General features: G+C 39.4%; 1 protein-coding gene and 1 long non-coding RNA gene across 6 annotated transcripts in view; one reads left to right on the top strand and one right to left on the bottom strand.

Moving 5' to 3' along the window:
• Window positions 1–14,399, top strand: part of NOL4 (nucleolar protein 4) — a 202,768-nt gene that overhangs the window by 49,898 nt on the left and 138,471 nt on the right. For all 5 annotated transcript variants that reach the window (XM_057397710.1, XM_057397712.1, XM_057397709.1 and 2 more), the window contains exon 5: window positions 2,084–2,216. In XM_057397710.1, the coding sequence (XP_057253693.1) occupies window positions 2,084–2,216 (133 nt within the window). The remainder of the gene's footprint in view (window positions 1–2,083; window positions 2,217–14,399) is intronic.
• The window catches only part of LOC130592950 (uncharacterized), a 57,084-nt gene that overhangs the window by 21,485 nt on the left and 21,200 nt on the right, over window positions 1–14,399 (bottom strand). The gene's annotated exons all lie outside the window — the stretch shown is intronic.

The raw sequence follows: 14,399 nt of genomic DNA, 5'->3' as shown, positions 1-14,399 counted from the left end.
TCCCTTTCTGGGAGCCCATACAGATTGCCTAACCTCAGAATTGGAAAATGCAAGCTGCTGCTTGCTGGTTCCTGCAGGTTTCAATGAGAAATACCACTGCATTTTAACAGAGACACAGCCTTCGAGAAGGTCTGCGGGAGTCTGAGTTCTGATCTTGCTCTTTGAACAAGCAGTCTGTTTTCCCTAAACCTCAGAACCAGCCTGACATGTGTCTTGGCCCCATCTGTCTGGGTCAGAAGGTAGCGTGCACCACGATCTTGTGTGAGGGCAGTGTTTGAGTATTTGCTGGTGCTGTAACTGTGATGCTTATGCCCTATCTGGGCAAGGGAGACAGGTGCCTGCTAGAGAAGCCCTCACTTTTCCATTTATTATCTTACAAAACTTTCAAAACAAGGTATGTTTGTTTCATTACTTGTCAATATCCTAGTGTCACACTGCTATACAGAATCGCCTTGCATGTTGTCCCACTCTCACTCCTAAATGACATTTGGCAGTACTTCATCCCAGTTTAACAAGAGTCATGACTGCAGGGAATTTGCTTTCTGAAAATGAGAGAGATACCCATGTAAGCTGGAAACATCACTGAGACCCAAGAGGGGAACTGATTTAAGGGCCAAGCACTCAGAAGAAAGCAGCTGTAGTTGTATCTGGAGAAACCAGTTCACAACAGGTACAGAGTGACCCAGAAAAATGGTCAGAATCCTGTCAGTTCTGGTTTTATTAAAAAAAGAAAAAAAATGGAAAAGTATTTTAAGATTAATCTTCATGGGATGCAAAATTATTTGCCATATTTTCCTCTAAAATTCTTTAAAATGCTTTTCTTCATAACAGGAGTAATTATCTCAGAAAAGTCATTATTGAAAGTATATCATAGAATCATAGAATAGTTAGGGTTGGAAAGGACCTTAAGATCACCTAGTTCCAACTCCTCTGCCATGGGCAGGGACACCTCACACTAAACCATATCACCCAAGGCTCTGTCCAACCTGGCCTTAAACACTGCCAGGGATGGAGCATTCACAACCTCCCTGGGCAACCCATTCCAGTGCCTCACCATCCTCACAGTAAGGAACTTCCTCCTCATATCCAATCTAAACTTCCCCTATTTAGGTTTTAACCCATTACCCCTTGTCCTATCACTACAGTCCCTAATGAATAGCCCCACTTCAGATACTGGAAGGCTGCTATGAGATCTCCACACAGCCTTATCTTCTCCAGGCTGAACAAATGTCACCGTAGGTTGGTATGTTGCCTCAGAAGCTTACAGAGCAATACTTGTGGACACTCGATTTTTAATCCATGAGTGGATGCATGAACTTCAGTGGGATGAAACAAGTGAAGTTAAATATGTATGTGAACATATGCTGGACTATGTCCAGCACTGTTTTGCTTTTATACATGGGAAAAAAATATTTGATTGGGACTTTTTGCCCTTTGCTGTCATCCCTGTAGTGCTCTGTAGTTAGACTTGAGGGACAGATCATATTAAAAATGCATGAGATAGAATAAATTTGAAGTGTTTCTTGTGGTATTATTACTTTGGTTTGCCATTGACTTTCATTTGACCATGCTCAGAACTTGAAGCTTTGTCATTTTCATTGATGCTTCCTTAAACACAGTAGCAGTGTAAGGGTGATATCATGTCAAGGGAATTTGATAATGGATTTTTATTAGATCAAGTTGCTATTTGGAAATATCTTACTGTGGGTGGTCATCACGGGGTTACCAGCCTTGCTTGGGAAAGGCAGAGGATTCAGGCAGGGAATGTGGGGAGGTCTCCTCAACCAAATTTCAATAAGAAGGACTTGCTCTGTGGTCTCTATGTACTAGCCTTCTTTTGCGAAATACTGTGGAAACAGTTAAGAGACTGAGGTAATGTAGTATCCTCATGCACTTGTCAGATTATCATACCACATAAACAGTATGTTTTCCTTGCTCTTATTTATGTACTCTGCTTACATACACAAAGATTTAGCATGATTGCACTCCGCACCAGGTATGAGTGAAACAAACGGGAACAAGTGAACTGAACATATAATGTGAACAGCGTCTTCTGACACATCTCCAAAACTTTTATTTGCAGGATGAAAGCTCTATAGAAAGTGATGAGTTTGATATGAGTGACTCAACCAGGATGTCAGCTGTGAACTCTGACCTTAGTTCAAATCTGGAAGAGAGAATGCAAAGTCCTCAAAACCTCCAGGGCCAGCAGGATGGTAAGGCTCTCGTTTCATACAGCAAATGCAGTGTTGCCTTGTCTTTATTCCATTCTGTGCCTTCATTTAGTACCTGCTGTGCCCTTTTCTTCATAGTGTGTTTCATTAGGTAATTTGAAATATATGTTCCCTGTATCTCAGCATGAAGTGGATGAATTTGGGGTGTTTTTTGGAGGTTAATTTTTTTGTTGCTTAGGTAACGAGTGAATGCTTTGGCCACTATATGTGAAGTATTATTATTTTACTATTTTTATTTATCTAGTGTGACCATACACAGGCATAAAAGGAAATGAAACTCAAACCTTTCTGAGGCAACCTGGGAGTCTGAGAAAGTTTGTTTTACTTGTTGAAAAGAGGGAGGGGGGTGGCAGAAGTATGGTTATTTAAGAGGTAGGAACTGGGATGTGATATGCAGAAGACAGGATGAAAAACATAAATTCTCATAAGGAAAAAGAGGTAAAAGAAGAGAAAACAGAAGTCACATTGTAAATTTGAATGTTAATTATTTCTAGGTTAGTTACAACACAAAGCTAATTTGCTGGTGAAAAAGGTGGAAGATGTACTTTGCATAGAAGATGCATAGATGTGAGCTCTTTGATTTCAGCCCTTGTTACAGAACAAGCTAGATGAGCCTGATTAGGAATGAACTTTCTCCTTGGCTATGGAGCTCACAAAGAGCCTGTCTACTACAGACTGCAACAGTGGCTCATAAGCAGTTTGTGAATGTGCAAGACTGAAAAATGCAGGTCTATTCTATTGCTATTAGAAACAATATATTGGTATTCTGTACTTGTTACTGTACAGTTTTCTGATAATGTATGCCAATTCAGAAGTGCTTCTTATATTTCTCCTGAACACTAAGTATATGGGATTTGGCAGTTAAGCTGGACTCTTTCCTCTTTATGCATCGTGGTCAATTGCTAGCTGGTATGCTATTTAGGTGAGGATGGGTGTGCTGCGTAGTAGTCAATAGGATCTGGTGATGGGTAGGACCTTTAGTTGTGTTGCTCTCCAGACAAGTAAAGGAGGAGGATGTCTATGATAATTTTGCAGGCCAGATTCTAACCACAGCTGCCGTTTGTCTGAATGTCCTCAAGCTATCACAAAATTCATTGAACTTTTGAATTAATTCCTGTCTACATATATGCACTAAAGGAGGATTTATGATGCACAAGATATAGGGAAAGCCAGTTCACTTTCCTATGGAAGTTTGAGTTTTGAGGGCTGATATATTATAATAATACTGCTAAGTTAGAGTTTTCAGGGATACTTTGGAAAGTGCCATTTTTATGTATCTTTCAGTGCAAAACAGTGCTTTAGAGGTTTTTTGCTTACCTGTGTACTCAATCTGTTTCGCGTATATAGTGTTTCATAATAGTAATTGTGTGCATGTATATGTCTGAAATAAAAATTATAGCTCAGGACAGTAACCTATGAAGAAATGCCTGTCATACATGTCTTAATTCCTGCCACAATCAGATTCATGTGCCACATCTAAGCATATTAGAACATAAATGTGAATGGTAAAATGCTGCAGATCTGTTACTTGCTATTTAAAATCATGGGAAATAGATGTACTGTGATCTTTGAACTGCACGTAGTGTAAGTTCACAGAATTGCTTTGTCTCTCTCGGCTTTCCTTCCTTTCCTCCCAGATGGTCCTTGCTTACCTTCCTGAGGCAATCCTATTTTTTGCTGCATCTTCTAGCTAAAGGATCTGCTGATAGAGAAATTTGAAATAGCAGCTCTTTCTGCTTCATAGCTTTCCTGTGCTAGCTGTTGTCAGGTACAAAACCTGAGTGTGGCTAGTTATAGCAACACTGCGTTTTTAGATGTGGGAGAAGAGGCTGAAGGAGGAACTGAAAGACATTAGAGAAGCTGGGGGCTGGGGGAAGAAGAAGGATGATAGGAGAGAGCAAGAAAGATTGGAAGAAAGTAATGAACACAGGGGTAGAGGGGTGGAAGCAGGAACAGGAAGGGGAGAAGACAAAAGGGAACCTAAATGAACTTAACAGTACAATCTCTTTTGCTGTCACAGTTTTCACTGTAAAATTTTACAAATTTAATACTTAATTATAGTGCATACACACCAAAATCATTACTAAAGTGTTAATTTGTGTGTCTAAAGTGATTCCTTCCCCCTTCCCTCAAGCATTCTACATATCCATGAGAGTTTATGTCAGCCACCACATTCACTCTACAGATAAAGACACTTGGCATTTCACTCATCTGAAATGTCTTTGCTGAATTCTGGCAGGTGAAAACTTACTGCTGTGTAAGGTTGGGAATGGTGTCTGTGGTGGAATGGGACAGCACAGGTCTGCTGATGCCCCCAGCGTGCCCTCACTGGGAGACTGATTAGCTAACAAGAATCATTAGGAAAACTGCTGCCCAGGGTGGATTAGTGACAGCTCCAGGGTACCTTAAGGTGATGTGTTCTATCACTTTGCTTACCTGGCTTTCCGTGTGAGGTGGCATGAGTCTATTCTGGGACATCTGTTGGTTTTGATTTTTATTTTTTTTTCCTGTAGATTTCAGCTGGTTTGGTACTAGGATATAAACAGAGTCTGTGGGCCCTGGAGGAATGTAATAGTGAGCTGAGCCACACCAGTGAGGGATAGAAGGCAGCTCCCATTCCAGTTCAGCTTACCAGAGCATAGTGGAATGCTGACACTACCTGTGTAAAAGGAGTAAGATGCTTTGCCCCTGGGGAAACCCTCTTCCCTTGGGACTATACTTGCATGGCATTTAGACAAGCATTTGGCTTTGGGACTTCATTGCAGAGCTCATATTCGAAAATTTGATCTGAGATTTCTCAGTATCTTCCAGTCTAGTACTGTGTGTTCTGTTTCTCATAGTTAGATTGTTTAAACCTAAATAGAATAAAAGTAAATATAAGAGCAGCACACAATATTGGCTGAAAGCAATAAACTTCTTCACCCAGAAATGTCACAGTAGGTAGGAAAAATGCTGAGAAGGAGGATGTAGAGAGGGAAGGTGTGTGGTTACTTGCAGTAGATGGGTGCTGGTACTTCACAGAAGTCCAGGGCTCTGCAAATGTACTGAGACTTCATGACATTCTTTCTATAAAGCATATTAGGTTAAAAAGGAACAAGGAATTATTGGAGAGTGGGTGAATTTTATCCATATTATTGAAGTTGCCACAGTACTAGAAAGGACAGTTGCCACCTCAAATTAGCCTTTGTATGGTTTTAAATAAGGCCTTGAGTCACACCTGTTGGTGAATGGCTGAAAATAGCATCCTGAACACCTGCAGGGCTGCATCGGTGGGGGAGAAATTGGAAAAGAGCTGCTGCTCTTCCCTGGGGAGTTAGAAAAGGAAAACAGCTCTAATTTGAATCAGTTCATTCTGCAGCTGGGAATGGGGTACAGCTATCTGCTTACCAGCCCCTCAGAGATGCTTTCCTTAGCAGCCATGGGATGATTGGGCTGCAAATTGCTGGCGTGTTTCTTTCTTTTGCACCCTCTCCCCTTGCTTGCCCCTATTTTCTTGCTTCCCTGTATATGCTACAACTCCCTCGTCGTAAGCTGATTCATTGGAGCCCTGCTGCATACCACTCATCTGCAGGCAAAGCTCCCACTTGAGAGCTGTCTCTAATTCTTTCTCTTAATAACACTCTAGGGACTCTGATGTTGCTGGTTCAAATCCTTTTGTCCTTGTCTCAGACCAAAGACCGCAGGCAAGGTTGGCAAACCGAGTTGGAAAAAAAGGAGCTTGTCTTTTCTTTTTAATTAGTGCTTCAACCTGTACAAAACTGATCTTTGTAGTAAAAAACTGACCTCTAGATAGGCCTGTCAGAGAGGCAACAAACGAGAGCTTCTACCCTGAGGGAAAATGGGACTCTTATTGCCCTGGCCTGTTAGCTGGTGCCCTGTGCAGAAGAGCTGAATGTGTTTGCTCCCTTGCTGTGTTGGTTCATTAGTTACCAAGACACCAGAGAGGTGTAGGGGGATGTTCTGATAAGAGGAAATTAAGAACATGCACAGCTCTAGAAGTAACAAGAGTTAGGTATAAATTTTACGTTAATCTTTTTTTTGTTCTTTTCACTATGTGAGCTATCAAATAAAAACCAGGGATGAGACTATTTGACTCTAACTCAGTGCGAGATGCAGAATTCATTTATTTTCAGTATTTCTTACTGTGCTGAGATACACCAAAATATAGCCATGCTTTTTCTGAGTTTTGGTGGGGATACTATGTTCTCTTCAATCTAGTTTTTAGAAAATGATAGTTACATGTTTATACATATTTATATGGAACTCCCCTTCACAAGCAGTATATGGGGGCTGTGATTATAGCAGCTTTATATGACAAAATATGTCATGATTCAACTCTTACAGGGTTTGTGCTATTATCTTAGAGGTGAAGTTTATGAATAAGCTTTTCCTGGTTGTATTTTTTTTTTCCAATTTATAGAAAATTGGGCAGAAGTAGTGTAATGCAGTTAAAGATTATGCCTTCAGATAGTTTGTGGTAATTTGAATGGTGCAGGTTCTTTTTCCACAGCACATTCTAGTTGCCAGGCTTTTCACAATATAAATGTTCATGTTAACTATTCCCTTCTCTCATTTGTTTTTGTGGTAGATATAAGTATTGGAGTCAGTCATCTAAATACCTGTTTTCTGCATGTAAGCTATAGTATTTACTCCACAGCTTCACCTGAAACAAGTAAAAGTAGATGATTAAGTTGTCAAAACTGTGTCTGTGCAAGGGTGCAGTTTGCTGTATCCATGCTTGCTGTTGGTTTGTTCCTGCTGAGCTGAGTCCAAGCCAAGTGTTTAATCCATTTTACCATTCTCAACTGGTTGAGCTGTCATACTTCTTCTGCTTTTGTCTTTATTCCACTAAAACCTGCATTCCCTGTCTTAAAACACTGACTTTTCTTTTCCCACAAAGTAATTTAAGCGTATCAGTTCGAACACCAGCTGCAGGCCAAAGGGAAGACAGATTGCTGAAGGAGCATATTGGAGTAAATCATCTCTGCTGTTGCCTATGTTTTGGCCCTGCTCTTGATGTTGAATAAAGCTAGTGGTAACAAAGCCAACATAAGAGCAGATGATTCCCAGCACTAAACCCATGGCAACCTTTTTGCTGCTAATTAGGAATTTTCATTGGAAATGTTATTTTATATTAATTTACAAAATTAATTTACATTAATGGGTATTGTGCCTTAAATTTCTGTTCAAGCACTGAAACATTTTACAAATATGCTTGTTTTGTAAGAGAGCTAAGTCCTTTTGACTTCAGTAAAGGCCCACTAAAGATTAGATGAAATGTTTGCAGAGTTTGGGTTTATTTTCCTTAAAAGCTTGACTTCTTTAGGCTTCAAAATAAAGCAGCTGACATTTCTGTGGTGTATGGGATGGAGTAAAATTACCACATGAAGTCATAAAGCCTCAATAACAACATTAAAAATGAAATAAAAAGCAGCCTTCCAGTTTTCCTACACACAACCTCAGGTACTTTTAGAAAGCCTTTTCATTCTGGGGACCTTTTGTGGCTTGACTGCTTCTATTTGCAATTTATCGGTTATATTAACACAGCCATAATGCCATAAAATTTGTCTATTATGCTTATACATTATACAGGGCATTGGACATGCAAAGTTAATAAGCATTTTACTCTACAGCAAAAGGTAAGTTTTGCTTAATGAGGGTTTAGGCTGATTAAGAATGAAGAGGGTAGCACTGTTAGCTTATAAAAAGTGTAGAAAAACAATTGCTACTTTACTTTTTTTTTTTGGTAAAATGGCAAATTCAAGCTAGGACCAGGAGAGGTGACTGAATTTGGTGATATATCCAGACCTTCCAGTCTTGCTTGAGCCAATGGAACTTGCAACATTTTGGGCAGTAACTTCACTTCTTATGACTACAGATGAAGCGATAAATACTATCTTCTGAAAGAGCTCTATGATACCTGCCTGTCTTATGGCAGTGGAAAAGAAGAGAGGAGCACAGTAACAGCTAGACAACACTAGCAATACAGCACCTTATGACCAGCCTTTTATGATCTTCCTCTAGTTTCCCTGAACAGGAAAGCTCACCTGTATGGACAGATTTTACATTTCCCCTATTCTGGGAGATAAAGCAGAGGCATCAGAGGCTTAATGAGGGTAACAACCATGTCCCAGTGACGAGGGCTGAGACAAGCTGGGAAGAGAGCATGAGTAAGGTCCCTGCTTCAGCTGCCCTGCAATCTGTTCTGAGGATAAGTGAAGGTCTCCTGTCTGCAGCTGTCGATCTGCCACCTTTTGCAAGCACCAGCTTCATTACTGAAGAAAGCAGAAGACAGCACAGTCACATAGGCATGTTTCTGAGTAAGTCTATGGGCTGCAGTGAAGTGTTACCTTACACATGTCAAAATCCCTGAGGTTTCTTTAGACAGGGAGATAGTTATAATATATTTATCTATCTGAGAAAATTAGTATCCTTTTCACCTAAGCCGAAGTGGATCTGAGAACCTGGCATATAGTACTAGTATTATTTTGCTTCACTGCAGCTACATCTGGGGTGATTTGGCCCATCAGACTGGCTTTGATGTAGTATTATTTGCATAAACCAGTACAGTTAAGAAAGAGGAGCACAGTGGTGAAACAAGAGCAGAAAGCCAGAGAGTTGCAGAACTCTAGTTTCAGTGGCATTTTAATGGCTTCTTTAGACATGATACCTTATCAGTGCAAAAGGCACTGTGAGTGATGCTGTAATGAAACTTGAGCAGTGTTACTATGTCAGTGATGATGCATTGTGCTGAGCCTGGGCAAGAGCTTGAAATGTTGGTGCAGGTGCATTGGAAACTTTCAATCCTAACATCACTAAGGAGAGCTGGGTGGAATTTTCAGCAAATCAAGTATTCTAATGTACTGGCTGCTGACAAAGCAGCTGGTATGTGCATTGTCATCAGAATACTGAGCTGATAGATGAGGCACTTCTATTGTGTGATAGATTAAAATCTTCCTTTGACTCTATAAAACTCAAATTTGGTAAGTATTAAGCATCAGTGTCTCTCTGTGGAGAGCAGTCCTTCCTTCCTCCAGATTAATGGAAGGATCTTCCAGAACTTCAGTAACTCGGTGGACCTGCCTAATCAGGCATGGGTATCAAACCAGGATTTGGACATGAGCACCCTGCTCACTGAAGCATAGCAAATGGATTAATTTTATAACTGGCTCCTTTATGATGTAGAGTTATTGTATTTTCATTTGCTGGTTGCAAGAATCCTGTGAGTTGACTGTGCTGAATGTCTTCCCTCTGCTCCATTTTACTACTGTGTGGCTTTTCTCATCTTTTAATAACTTATGTTCTTTTTTTTTTTTTTGATGTCTTTGTTTGCTTTTTATCTTATACTGTAATTTGCTTTAGAGACTAAAATATTATTAAACATGAATTATGCATTGAGCAGACTCTCTGCTAGAGTCTCACTGGTCTTTTGCAACCAGAGAATGATCCCGTTTCCTGTACCACCCTCCCGGCTGCACAACTGTCACTTTCTATTACGCTCTCCTTGAACAATTGAGTGTGGCTTGTAATGACAATAATTGCCTCAAAATTGTTTGTCATGTTTGCCTTGTTAGCAACAAAGTACTAACTGTTGGTTACAATCAAGTTCTTGGCTATTACTCCTTAATTACATCAGGGAATACTTGAAGCCAATAATAGCTGAGAAATTAGAATTATCTTTTCACAAACAATGCTTAAAATGCTTACAGACCATTCGCCCTATTCACAGCCATTTTTTTTTACATTAACAACCTAAGTGAAACCTACCCATGTGTAAATGGCTAGCAGCAGACCTGTATCCTTTTGCACCTTCAAAACAGGTCTGTGGGTTGCATTGGAGGTGTACAGGTCTTATCACTTTAGCAATAATGCTAACTAGCCAAGCAGTCTCTTTCTTACACAGATACTGAAGGGAGCCAATTTGCTTTCAGTTTTAGTATGCAAGCCCTTGTAACTAAGCTTAGCAGGATTCCTGAAAGTGCTGGTTTGGTTTTGGTTGATTTTGTTAGTTCTTTATCTTAGCATCTCTTGGGCTTTTCCCTCCCATTTCTCTGTAGCATTAAAGTTAAGGAGGGGCATACCGACATAGGGATTTAGATTTGCTTTCCAGTACAGACCTTTTACCCGGTTTATCCTGTCTTATGTACCGGTTGATTTTAGCAGGGGCTATGTGCATGGATTGCTGATTTAATTTGATCTAATTCTTTACAATATAGAATCATAGAATATTTAGGGTTGGAAAGGACCTTAAGATCATCTAGTTCCAACTCCCCTGCCATATCACCTAAACCATATCACCTAAGGCTCTGTATGGGTAGAGGCTTTTTCATAACTACAGTTAAAAAGCCTGCTAGGCATTGACTCTCCTTTTTTTTTTTTTCTATCATATTTAACATAGAATAATGTAATAGAGCATTTTTATTTCAGTTAAAAGGAATGTAAAACAATGTGCTTTAAAGAAAATTAAATTTAGCCATTAATTTTTCACTGCGTTATATTTTAATTAAGGAAGCTATTAATTTATTTTGTTCTGAACAGGAAATTCCCTGGAGACATTGGGCTGTCTGATGAAAGATATTTTTTTAAATGGAAATTTCTTTAAAGTGTTTCTTGTTTGATAAAACGTTTGTAATGCTGAATGTTTAAAATTAGAAGAAATTTTTTAACCAAATGCAAAATACTTTGGTTACAAGAATAGAGTAGTACTTTTTCAGCACTATACAGTTTTCTAATATTTAACACATGGAAAGTGGTTATATGTATTTTCCTGAGATCTGTGAAGTGGTGTTTCAAATAATTGGTTTAATGTTGCCAAGTAGTAACATTTGTCATTCTTAGGCAGAGGAGCATGCTATCGCTGACACTTCTTAATAACAGGATGGAAGAAATGATACAACCATTCTGAAAGTTTCAGAATAGGCTGAACTCCAGTGGTGTCTTCCAAGTATTTGTGAATGCTGATAGCCTGGTTATTGTGAGAAAGATAGAAGTGATGGTTTGAAGGTTGACTGGAGACAGAAAGTTACAAGAGTGATTTCATTTAGCATCAACACAAATTAAAATACAGCCTGGCTCTTTTACAAGTTTATTTAGCACTTGCTGACTGGTTAACAGCTTGCTGGGAGGTGTGTGAGGCTCAAGCAGTCTCTCCACTGTTCCGTGCCAGGTGGATCCTGAGCAGCCTTGGTCACTGAGTGAGCACCCTTACAGACAGACAGACTTTAGTAGCTACTTAAACCCACTCTGGGAAAAGATGTGGAGGAGCACACCCTCTTTGGTTGCCTTTATGAGCTGTACTGTGTGTGATGCTCATAAACCAATCCAGAACTTCAATTGTAAGGGCTGAAATTATCATTAGAATAAATTCAGGTAAAAGCTAACATCAAGAAAGTATCCAAATTTGTATAATATACAATTTTCAGACTTAGGTGCACATAAAGGAAGATAAATTGATGCCTTAATTGAGCTCCAAGAAGCTTTTTTCCATTTCCATCAGAGAACAACTCATTAGTGCATTGTCTTACAGATGGAATGTGGCTTTCTAGCAGAAATATGTCCCTGAGATCAGTGTCCCCTGCAGAAGTTCCTTGTTATGGTGATATTTTCATCTTTGTATCTTAAATCCTTAGTGCTTCAATTTAATTTCATGGTTTTTGCAAGGCTGCTTTCTTGTGAAATGAATCAAGGTGTCAGCTTAATGCATCTCTGATTGAGAAAACTAGTGACTGCTTCTGCTGAACTTCTAGCAGTCTTGATGTCCTATGTGCTTTAGTGTATAGAGCTGTTCCCTCAGCAGAAGGTAGAGTGATCCTTGTTAATAACTGTCCCAGATCTCTGCTACAAACAAACTGTTAAACTGGTATAAAGTGAGTAATTACTTCTGACTGGAAGGTGGAGTTCAAACCTGTCTGTTTAGCTTGTCATACTCTGAAACTTGGATTTCACATAGGCATAGACATTGGCAAGGAGATTTAAATGAGATCATAAACTAGAATAAAACATGTGGTTCACTGGCAGCTTTTAGATAAGCAACATTAATAGGTGTGCAATAATTGATTAGGAAACGTTATTTTGTGCTTTGGGAAACAGTGGGATAAAACCATGATATCAACAGACTAGTCTGAATTCTTGGGAACAATAATTGCTGTTACTGATTTGATGGGAAAAGGAATTAGGAGATATAGACAGGGTTGTTTTTTTTTTTTCCCTGGAAAACCAAAATAGAGTGATGACATTTCAGTTGCACAAAGTTACAGTTCCAAAAAGAACCAAAAAATGAAGCATACTAAAATTTTAATGACTTAATTGGCAAAGACATGCAGGGAATTTGTTAGGTCACACTGTTTAAGTGTCTCTTGGATGATTATTCTGAAGGGAGCTGATGCTACAGCTTGCCAAAGAGACGATGAAGAGACAGAACTACAGAACGTGGGAACTTTTAATATGAATTACGTACAGTGGGAGAAATAGGCCCACTTAAAAAGGAGGTGGTGCAAATAGTGAGAGCAGCCAAGTGGTCCGAAGAGGTACAAAGTAAATTGTTTTTATCAAAAGTTTGAAAGAACTTTGATTTTAAGTGACTTGCTTTTTAGAAATTGTATCCAGCATGATCACGTCCAAAATATATGGGTGCAATTAAAATCATATTAGAATCAATGATGAGAATTTTTGCAAACTCCAATGGAGTCAAAGTTTCCTCCTTCATGTTTTCATAATAGGTCTGAGCAGCTGAACTGATCCTGAAGTAGTTAATGTGGGTGCTGAAATTACTGCTGGTTCTTTAATTAAACCATCAGTGAAGTTTATGCACAGATGATAAGCTTTAATTTGGTGAGTTAGCCAAGCTCTGTCTGTGTTCCTATATCTTCCTTTCTTCTTTCTGCTACATTTCTGCAATTCTGTATTAGTTATGTGTGCTCTCTAGGAACTATGCATTTTAGGTTCCTGGTGCAGACTGTAATCCCTGGTCATTTCTGTATGTATGTAGTCACAGACTTGCAGTTGCACATATTGTTATATCTTCTTCAAATATGCCCTATTTTAATTAAAAGCATGGTTGTTACTAAGCCTGTAAGCAAGGACAAAATACTTCCATTTCTCTGAATCAGCTACTCGGCAGCATGCTTCCATTCACTCCCTGGAAAAAAAAGGCCTAAAATGATTGCTCGCTCAAGGAGATGGGGGAAATGGTGGTGACAGCATTAAAAGGCATGTGGCATGGGTAGATTTCAAAGAGTAAGGTGACAGCCTGGCCAAGTTTTCCCCAGTAATTTAAGAAAGAGGGTTCAGTGGTAGTTCTTGAATTTTTTTTTTCTGTTGGCATTGTGAGCTGTTGATTTCAGTAAAAGCTTACTTAAATGCAGCTTTGTAAAGGAGAGGGTAGACATGGTAAACTCATTATTTTAATGATAAATAATGCTTCACCACAATGAGACCCCATACACTGCTAGCCTTACAGGCAGCTCCAACACTGTTGTGGCCATGCAGAAGAACAGGTTCTTTTTAGAAGAGCTTCTGTTTCACGGATAATTTATTTGGGTAGGCAGTGGTAGCCCATTATTCTTTTCTGTTTCTTGGATCCCATTCCAGTGTACTACCTGTTTCTGAGTACTCCTGTTGGTAGTCTGTGGGGCAGTACTGTTCAATTTATGGCTTTTTTTTAGGAAGACTTCAATGACTTCTATGGCATCTGCTGTTTTTTGTACAAACCTCTGTGGGTAGAAGAGGATGCTGCAATATGCCTTGAGGGAGGAGGACAACAAGGGTGTCCCAAATAAGACACTTCGTCCACCAAACTAACATACTGTAGTAGAACAATAGCACATTGCTTCTTAGCTGAAGTAGGCTGTAGGGCCTTGAATTACATGTGATCTGGCTGTCGCCTGGGTATGAACAGACTGGCTAGAAAGACCCCAAACTTAACTGATCATCAAGTACATGCGTATGATGGAGGGACTAGATGTTAGCACTACTGGTATCTGGTTTTTTTTAATTTGTATACAGATAGAGGTGAAATAATAATTTGTTTTTTAAACTGCTCCTGCCTTGCAGAATGAATTTCTCTGAATAATAATGAGTTTCTTTAAAGATATTCCTGTCTAGTGGGTCAGGAAGTAATCTAGTCTCCTATGCTGTCTGACTGCCTCTTGGGTATACTGCAATTAG

The sequence above is a fragment of the Pezoporus wallicus genome, unplaced genomic scaffold, assembly GCF_028554395.1.
Source record: "Pezoporus wallicus isolate ANWC-B61680 ecotype Strahan unplaced genomic scaffold, APGP_CSIRO_Pwel_v1 contig_227, whole genome shotgun sequence".
NCBI lineage: Eukaryota > Metazoa > Chordata > Aves > Psittaciformes > Psittacidae > Pezoporus > Pezoporus wallicus.
This window is presented reverse-complemented; position numbering and strand designations above follow the sequence as displayed.